This window comes from Mauremys reevesii, linkage group 10 (assembly GCF_016161935.1).
Source record: "Mauremys reevesii isolate NIE-2019 linkage group 10, ASM1616193v1, whole genome shotgun sequence".
Lineage (NCBI taxonomy): Eukaryota > Metazoa > Chordata > Testudines > Geoemydidae > Mauremys > Mauremys reevesii.
This window is the reverse complement of record NC_052632.1, coordinates 35,608,696-35,618,698: the sequence shown is the minus strand read 5'-3', so window position 1 is coordinate 35,618,698 and position 10,003 is coordinate 35,608,696. Positions and strand designations below refer to the sequence as shown.

The 10,003-nt window shown below is 41.9% G+C and overlaps 1 protein-coding gene across 5 annotated transcripts in view; it reads left to right on the top strand.

Moving 5' to 3' along the window:
• Window positions 1–10,003, top strand: part of SCAPER (S-phase cyclin A associated protein in the ER) — a 354,496-nt gene that overhangs the window by 2,587 nt on the left and 341,906 nt on the right. For 4 of the 5 annotated variants that reach the window (XM_039490831.1, XM_039490828.1, XM_039490827.1 and 1 more), the window contains exon 2: window positions 1,555–1,630. In XM_039490831.1, coding sequence (XP_039346765.1) covers window positions 1,555–1,630 — 76 coding nt within the window. Of the gene's footprint in view, window positions 1–728; window positions 748–1,554; window positions 1,631–10,003 lie in introns of those variants that run through there. The other variant, XM_039490830.1, reaches the window with a different exon arrangement.

Here is a 10,003-nt window from a genome sequence, read left to right as displayed (position 1 = left end):
TCTGACTGTTCCCAGACGTGTGCTGATCTTTTAAATAATGTTGATGCACAAGCACATTTTATTTTGACAAATCAAGTGTTTGTTTTTTTAAACAAAAACAACCATGCTAATTTCACTTATCCTCAAATTGTTTCAGTGGTTGTTTCAGAGGCAAATTGTTACAGTGTTTGCCAAATTACAAAAATAAAATAAGCACCGGGAAAAAAACCTAGATTTTTGTTTAAAAGAATGTATTCCAAATAATGGAGAGTAAAAATGAAAGAAAGAATCCAGCAGTTACCTGATGGTTATTTTAAAGCCTACATGACTTGCCTAGGTTTTAAATATTTATGAGTATACAGTATATACATTGAAATGTATACACACATAACATGGGGTGCAAGATGTGAAAAGTTTGACATACCAATCAGAGCAGGGGAATGGCACAACTATAGCTTTAAAAAAAGGTCCAGTACTGCCATTTAACAGTGATGCATAGGAATTGCCACACTGGGTCAGATGCAAGGCCCCTACTCTAGAATCCTGTCTCTAACAGTGGCCAGTACCAGATGCTTCAGAGGAAGTGCTTGTCAAAGAGACAATTTGAAAATTTAACATTTTAGCTGTTGACATCATAGAGGGAGTCATCATCATATAATTACATAGATGAAATACATTTACAACTTTTCAATATCATGGCAATAAAAACCTAAAATTGGATTTTGTCATAATCTGCAGAAGATTCTTCGCAATGTAAACAGTGAAAGCGTATGTAGATTTACTGTGAAGCTGGCTTTAGGAAATATTTAATAAAACCTCATTTATTAAAAGATGTGTGTACCATCCTAAAGCAAGTAAAGAAATTCAGTGAAGCCCTTTTAAATAAGTGCTTTTTAAAGACCACTGATGCAAATCATTCACTTTAGTGGGACAACAAGCATGAAAAAGGCCTGCAGGATCATGCCATAAAGGAATAATATGCTATTTTCCAAAACTATGGCATACACTAAGGACATACCCTTCTTAGTAGTGTAACCAAAAGAAAAACAAACAAACAGATGTAGACTAGTTTGAAATTGCTGTTTTGTTTTATAACCTAGAGCTCTTTATTTAAATTGAGAAGCCTCTGATGAGGCAGATGGGAAGTCCTGGACCTCAATATTACCTCCTCTAAAAAGGTTTTAGATTTCCATCATTTGTATTTTCCTGTTATATTAGGAACATATTTCCCAATACAATTGATTTGAATGAATTTACATACACTTTATGGCATTACTGTTATTTCTGCATGGTGATTTAAACTTTGCTATGAATTCCCTCTGTTAACCTTTTGATTTTCTGCCAGATGTTTAGCTATCTTTTAATAAAAAATCTTTTAAACTTTTGTTAAGACATTTAGATGATAGTTGTACCTATAGATTTAAACTGGCATGCATGATGTAAATGCTACTTCATTTTCTAACTCTTCTAAAGATAATGAAAGATTTATGTCTAGCATTAAAGTTAGAACATAGTTTTAAAAATATATGTGGCATAAAATAAAGTTAATGACTAGTTACATTTATTTTAACACAGGTATGAAAACTCCATGGGGTCAGCCAAAAATGTGATAAGTGAGACTGTTGATATAGCAGAGAGTTATAACATGATGGTAAGTCACTCATGCAGTGCAACAGCGTTTTAAGATTTTTCTTTACCAAAACAAAATTGTGGTTTGTTTGCAACTCTCAGCCCCCCCACCCCCCATTGCCCCGCTTAAGTCAGTGGAAGTGCTCCTGGTGAGGATGCCCGCCACTGACAAAAGGAGGGTAGTGTGGACATCAACCACCACAGTAATTACTGCAGTGGCTGTAAGTTGACCTAACATAGGTCTACTTAAGTTTGTAGTATAGATATGTCCTGAGTGAGGAAAGGGAAGGAGGCCCCTTAGTACTGTGTCAAGCGGCCATTTCTCTGTTATGTTCTGAGTGGTGTTAGCAAAAGAGCACATGGAGAATAGGAGCAGAATGTACAGACAGGAGTGTGGGTGATAGTGGATAGAAACAGAGGAGACAGACTGGCTGCAGAGGGAGGAGAGTGATAGGTTTTTGGTTTTTTATGGCCACTACAGCACCCTCCCCTGTTGAACCTGGAATTGAAACCAAAATTCTTGAATCTGAGCATTCCTTTCCTGGAGCAAACAGATCTGAAACTTGCTAGTGCAGGGGTTCCCAAACTTGGTTCGCGGCTTGTTCAGGGTAAGCCCCTGGCAGGCCGTGAGACACTTTGTTTACCTGAGCGTCCGCAGGTATGGCCGCTCGCAGCTCCCATTGGCCGGGAACAGTGAACCACAGCCACTGGGAGCTGCGAGAGGCCGTACCTGTGGACGCTCAGGTAAACAAAGCATCTTGCAGCCCGCCAGGGGCTTACCCTGAACAAGCCGCAAACCAAGTTTGGGAACCCCTGCTCTAGTGGCTAGTCTTCAGAAAGGCTGACAGACTACTATTACCAATTACTCAGCTTACATTGTAGAAGTCTGGGCTGTGGATTAAAGGTGCCAACACTGCTGATGACCAACATAGGGGTTAGTATGATTCCACATGGATTTTTGTTTTAGTTTGCTTTTTAAAAAAATTAGGAAATGACATTTAAAAAATCTACACTAAAGGAACATTCAGGTTGCAAAGTCAAGAACTCAAAAGTCAGTAAATACCAAAATTAAAGTTGCCATACAATTTGAATTTGGAAGGTGTATAGTGAATGGGGTTGGGAACTGCAGGTAGAGAAAATATAGTGTCACTTGGTTGAAAATTCTACCCCTGCTTCTGCCAGAGATTCCTATGCAGTGCTTGGCAAATCACTTTAACCAACTCTTTTATAAGTTACCATTAATTTGATGTTCCTAATTTTCTAGTTGCTGAACTTGAGACACCTGAGACAAGACTTGCAGAAGTGCTGAGTGCTCACAACTGCAATTGAAGTTGACTGGAGCTGTGTTTGAACTTATTGTAAAACGTGCTATACAAATGCTAAGTACAGCAAAAAATCAGGCCCTGGGCATCTCAAGTTGGGCATCCAAAATTAGTGGATGTTTTTAGTGTTGTTGTAGCCGTGTTGGTCCCAGGATATTAGAGAGACAAGGTGTGCAAGGTAATATCTTCTATTGGATCAACTTCAGCTGGAGAACAAGACAAGCTTTTGAGTTTACCCACCACTCTTCTTCAGGTCTGGAAAAGATAGGAGGCAGTTAACACCTCTGCCACCATAAGATAAAGGAGAGCTAGTGTGTTATAGATTGTTAGACAATCATGGACCTAATAAACACACTGAATTTAAAGCTCAATACAACAAAGTTAGGAATTTAAGCTCCGAGGCTTATCTTTTGAAGGTGTTGTGTAGGTTTCCTTTAAGTTTTTGTGAGTTTTGGCCTGACTGTCTCTGTTCCTCTATTCTCCATCTGTAAAGTGTGGATAATAATGCCACCTTGTGATAGTGGTGTGAAGACAGATCCATTAATGTCTGTGACCACTCGGGTACTTTGTTGAGAGCACCATAGAAAAGCCCATGAGAAATTTAGTAATTATATATTCAGTTCATGGTTTGGCTGATGTATGATAAATTAGGCCTTGGGCTCTGCATTGTATGAAGAGGATAAAAAGAAATATTGAATAGCTGCCCATTCAGTGAACACCATTCCTGCTTTGCATTGAATGAAGCAGAGGTCTTCTGAAAAATATAGTACATGATCACGTAATTAAAGTCTTTATCTTAATGTATACTCACAAGGGGACTAAATCGAGGTTGTGCAAGAAATCTTAATTTTGACTTTTTTGAATGCTTGACTTTGTAACCTTAAAATTCTTGTAACATATTTTTTATTTAATTTTACATATATATTAGAAGCATTTTTAAGAGTATCAAATTATACCATAAAATGTTGGCAGTTGCATCTGAATCTTGGTAAGATTTTGCCTGTTTTGTCACAAACTACGTCGCTGTTTGGTTTGTACTGTAATTGTGCAGAGCTTTAGGGTATGTCTACACTGGCAGAGTTACAGCGCCGGCTGCTCGAGTGTCGCTCAGAGAGCGCTGAAGGTAAACAGCTGTAGTGTGTTCACACTGTCAGCTGCCTGTGCAATAGCGTGTTCACACTTGCGGCACTTGCAATGGTATTCGGAACGATGCACTCTGGGCAGCTATCCCACAGAGCATCTCTTTCTCTTCTGCCGCTAAGAGTTGTGGGAAGGCGGAGGGAGTTACGGGGCATCCTGGGTCCTGTCCCAGTGCTCCGTGATGCATTGCTTTGCATCCCAGAAATCCCTGTGCTTCTGTCTGCAGTTGGCGCCATCTTTCAACGTTTTGTGTACTGCACGCTCTGCTCTACCTCTTTTGGTCTGCAGGAATGGATCCTGCACTGTTGACCAATATGCTGCTCGCTCTCACTAACATGTCATGAGTGGCAGCGGAGTTATTCCTTAAACTACAAAGGCAAGAGCAGTTCGACATTGATCTCGCCACGCATAGTAGCTATGACACGAGATGCTTGTGGCATTCATGGAGATGCTGACCACGGTGGAATGCTGCTTTTGGGCTTGGGAAACAAGCATTGAGTGGTGGGATCACATTGTCATGCATGTCTGGGATGCTGAGTGGTGGCTGCAGAACTTTCGGATGAAAAAAGCCACATTCATGGGACTCTGTGATGAGCTCGCCTCAGCCCTGCGGCCCAAGGACACGAAAATGAGAGCTGCCCTGCCATTGTAGAAGCATGTGGCAATTGCACTCTGGAAGCTGGCTACTCCAGACTGCTACTGATTGGTCGCTAACCAGTTTGGAGTGGAAAAGTTGACCGTTGGATTCGTGTTGATAGAAGTGTTCAGGGCCATTAATTGCATCCTGCTCCGAAAGACCGTGACTCTAGGCAACGTGCATGACATTGTGGATGGCTTTGCACAAATGGGCTTCCCTAACTATGGAGGGGCGATAGATGGCACCCATATTCCAATTCTGGCACCAGACCACCTAGTCACTGAGTACATTAATCGGAAGGGGTGTTTCTCAATGGTTCTTCAGGCGCTTGTGGATCACCGTGGGCGTTTCACAGACATTAACACAGGCTGGTCTGGAAAGCTGCATAATGGACTCATCTTTTGGAACACCGGCCTGTTCAGGAAGCTGCAAGCAGGGACTTTCTTCCCAGGCCAAAAGATCACTGTAGGGGAAGTCGAAATGCCCATTGTGATCCTGGGAGACCCTGCCTACCCCTTAGTTGTATGGCTTATGAAGCCATACACGGGGCACCTTGACAGCAGCAAGGAGCTGTTCAACAACAGGCCGAGTAAGTGCAGAATGACTGTTGAGTGTGCTTTTGACTGTTTAAAGGTCCGCTGGCAGGCCTATATGGTAGGCTGGTTCTGTCCGATGACAATATTCCTATGCTTATAGCCGCGTGCTGTACACTCCTCCATAATATTTGTGAAGAAAAGGGTGAAAGCTTCACTCAGGGCTGGACCGCTGAGGCTCAGCGCCTGGAGGCTGAATTTGAACAGCCAGAGACAAGGATTATTAGAGGGGCACAGTGCGGGGCCATAAGGATCAGGGATGCTTTGAGACAGCAATTTGAAGCTGAAAGCCACTAATATTTGTTGCTATGCTTGGGAGTGCAGTGCTTGTAATGCTAGGAAGTGACTGTGATTGGTGCAGATGATGCACTATGAAGATTTAAGAAAATGTCCAGTTGCTTTGCAGGGCTCTGTTTTTTTTCAGTTAATGGAATAAAGATGGCTTTCAAACCAAAACAATTCTTTTATTAAAAAACAACCACCGGAGGAGGGAGAGAGACAAAAAAACACATCAGCACTGAGGGGGATGAGGGAAGGGAGGGTCCCAGAAGGAGGTGGGGTCCCGGGATGTTTAAAGATTTGTGTATGTCCAGGTATCATATCCAACCTTCTCCTTTGGAGTACAGTGCAGTGGGTACTGTACTTCATCAGGGCTAAACTGCAGAGGGATGGGTGTTGAGTGCAGTGAGTTCTGGGAGTCCGCAGTGCTATATTGTGACGGGGGAAGAGTGAAATGTAGCGGGTACAGACTGGAGCCAGGAGGTTGATAAGAGTGTGTTGGCAGTGTCTGGGGGGCGCATGGGAAAGAGTTTTGTGACAGCGGTTGAGGGGGTGGGGTGGGCGTGGAGCTGCTCGGTTTGCAGTGCTAGTAGCGCCTGGAACGTGTCTAGTTGGCGCTCCATAACGTTTAAGAGCCACTCTGTGGCTTCGTCCTGGCACACCACGTTCTCCTTTCAGTCCCTCTTCACGCTGTCCTGCCACTCCTTCAATTCTAGTTTTTTTGCCACGGAGTGCATCATCACATCACGCAGAAAGTCCTCTTTAGTTCTTCGTTGCCGCTTTCTAATTCTGCGCAGCCATTCAGCTGGGGATAACAAAGAGGGAGGCTGGGCTCCCAAGGTCATATCTGTGAAGCCAAAATGTAACATTTTACAGAAGCAGTATTGTTTGCAACACACAGACCACTGATTCAGTGATTTAAAACACAACCATTATTCACATACCTGTCACTAACTGGCTGACTCCAGGCAAGCACACATGAGCCACAAGACCCCCAAAATAGTGAGTAACCGCAGGGGTAGGGGAAATCAGTGTTCCAGGACCATACTGTACACTGGACACATGGCTCTTGGGGAGAGCTAGCACATTTTCCACAAGCTGTGGTCATTATGTTGAGGGTTAGCAGGGAATCAGTGGAGGGTCTTCTCCAAGACTGAGGCTTCCACCCTGTCCCTTATGCGGCTCACCGGTATGCAGCAACGCACACCCACCCCAGCCGCTCCATGATGCTTAAAGTGGCATGGGAAAGTTACCGTTAATGGGGCAAGAAACAAAGCAGCTCTGCCAAAGAACCTGCGGCAGCGGATTTCCCAATATCTCCATGAGAGTTTCCTGGAGATCTCTGAAGAAGATTCCCATGAAGTGAGGGAGCCAGCCAATCAACACCTTGGTCTGCTGCTCAGACTAGGCATGTGGTGGTACACGCATCATACAGACACAGGCCTGCTTTCTGCAACCCTCCTACCCCCAACAACTCACTTCAGTGATTCCCAAAATCAAAGCCACTTACCAGGAGCCTTCTCTCCTGTTTGTGCTTCGCCAAGCTCTGACAGCCATGACTGGCTAGCCTCCTCCAGGGTAGAGAAGAGCCTCTGGCTGCATGCATCTCTGACCTCCAAGTCGTCCTCTGCCTCTGGGTCCCCCTACACATCCTTGTCCAAGTTTTCCTCCTCCTGGCTCAGTCCACTCCCTACTGGCACATGAGCCACTGAAGTATCCACAGTGGCCTTCGCAGTGGAGGTGGGGTCACCACTGAGTATCGCGTCCAGCTCTTTGTAGAACTGGCAACTTGTGGGAGCAGCACTGGAGCGGCGGTTTGCCTCCCACGCCTTGTGGTAGGTGTTCTGCAGCTCCATTACTTTGACCCTGCACTGCAGTGTGTCCCAGTCATGGCCCCTTTCTGTCATGTATTGTGAACTCTGTCTGCAGGTAGCATAATTCCTACAGCTGGAGCACAGCTGGGACTGGACAATCTCCTCTCTTCAAATGCTGATGAGGTCCAGCAGCTTGGCATAGCTCCAAGTGGGGGATCGCCTGGTGCATGGAGCAGGCATCATCACCTGGAAAGATGCCCTGAGACCACTGCACATGTCACTGAGCAAACAGGAAGGGGACTTTCAAAATTCTCAGGGAATTTAAGGGGTGGGGTTCATGGTTGGTGACCTGAGGGCTGGGCAGTAGAGTTCAAACCAATGACCAGAGAGGCAAGAACAGGCATTGTGGGACACCTCCTGGAGGCCAATCGCAGCACTGTAATTGACCAGGGTGTCTACACTGGCACTGCAGCCCTGATGCAGAAAGCTATACGCCTCTCGTTGGGGTGTTGTTTTTTTTTTACAGCACTGCAGCTGTGCAGTTTCTGCACACTAAGTGGCTTGGTAGTGTGTACACCTCGGGAGTTACAATGCAGAAAGCTGATTTACTGCACAGAAACTTGCCAATGTAGACAAGGCCTTAGTGTGTAAGCATAATAAAGGTGTGGGTTGCCAATGCCAACATTTTCAGTGCTTAGAGGGATTTGCCAATGCTAAGGAGTTGCCTAAACAAAGACCTGGTTAGTAACAACTAATTTAAAACAACTTTTGCCTTCAGACCTTATGACGAATTGGCTTTAAGTGATCTCTGGGTTGGAACGCTAATGCTGAACAAGTTGGCAATTCCTGGACAAGTTGATTAGTTACATGAAGATCTATTTTTGTTAATATTGGATAACATTTTTGTAGAAATTTTGTGGTACAAGTTTATCATAGTTAATTATGATGGAAAACAAATCTGCATACAAACTCTACTTCTATTCTGTATGTACGTTTTACCTTTATTTCTTTGAGCAGCCTATTTTAATCCCAGTTAATGTATCTTCAGGAACAATATAAGTATTTTTCATAGTGAAATTTTGCAATGATGTACCAGTTGCAAAGTAACCAAATTAATTGATTTGTAAATGATGTTTTTTGAAATATAAGAGGGAAATAAAAAAAAAAAGAAATGTCAGAATATGTCGGTTAATTATGAAATTCTCAAAGTCTAGTTCTTTACTGTTAAATTTAATTCTGCAAAGATGGTCTGTTGGTAGGGTAGTTTATCAAATAAAACATTTTTTAAAAAGGTATTGCATATATCTTTATGATTTTAGGAGTACATATGTAACTGAAAAGAGGGCATATACTATTAGGTGTTATCTTTAAAAGATAACACAAGTTAATTATAAAAGTTAGATGTGTTCTTTTATCTCTATATTCTTATTAGTTTAAATCATATTTACCATAGCAGGTTGTAATACTGGAAATCATAAAATTAGAAATCTAAATTTGGTACCTGCATCTTATTTAATTAAAAAAGATAAACTGCTCTTTTAAAGAGTAAAAAATGCTTTTCTCAAAGCAAAAACAAAATAAAATAATCTCATCTCCTCCCCCCCAAATGCTGTTAGTAAAAATCAAGAACAAGATATTTTACCTTAAGATGCGTTTTACTGGACTAATTTGGCAAATTCAGGTGAATCCTGAGTTTACACAAGTTGCAGAAATTTTATCAGACATGGAAATTTTAAAATTAAACAACTGATGCAGTGTACCATACTGTACTTATTTACATCGGCTTTCAACTGTATTTTTAAGAAATAGATCAAAGAAAGATTTTTAAATGGGTTTGATATTTGAATTTGCCCTCCATAAAATAAATATATATAACCAAGATGTAAATTTAAACTCTACATGTAAATTAATATTTTTTGTTGAATTTCATGCATTTCTGTTAATGTCTGTTGGCAGCTTTCCATTATAGTCCACCTCAATTTGACATATACCATAAATGAGTGTCTTCAATGATTTATAGCATAGGACACTTTCAAATCACTAAAAAGGAGTTCACAACTCTGTGATCTCCCTGAAGATAAATTCTTTATCGTGAAACCACCAAGCATTGTGGGTGGGGGAGGGAAGAAAAAGCATTATTATCTGGGAATATATAGGCTATGAAAGAGTTTCTGAGACCAGTTTCTTTTTTTATATATTACCTTTATAGTGTCATGAGGGAATGCTAAGAAATGACATTTTTAATAGAGAATTAAGACATCTCTATTATGTGCCAGAGTCTGCTGTTCAAGGACCTTTAAAGAACACTTTGCAACAAGAGACTTTCAACAAATATTTTAAGTACCTTTTTAATCTGATGGAGCAATTTGCCAAAGTTTTACAAACAACAGGAACAGCACTGTTTACAGTTCTAAGCTTTTTGCAGTATTTTTTCCAATCCTGAAGAACAGTACAATTTTAAAAAGCTCAGCTGAACAGGTCTGTTTTTTATCAGTGACATGATGCAGGAAACCTTCTAGACTATTAACAGTGAAGAATCTTCCCATGGATACTGTGCACCCTCAATTCCAGTTGAAGTCAGTGGGAGTTGAGAATGCTGAGCAGCTTGCA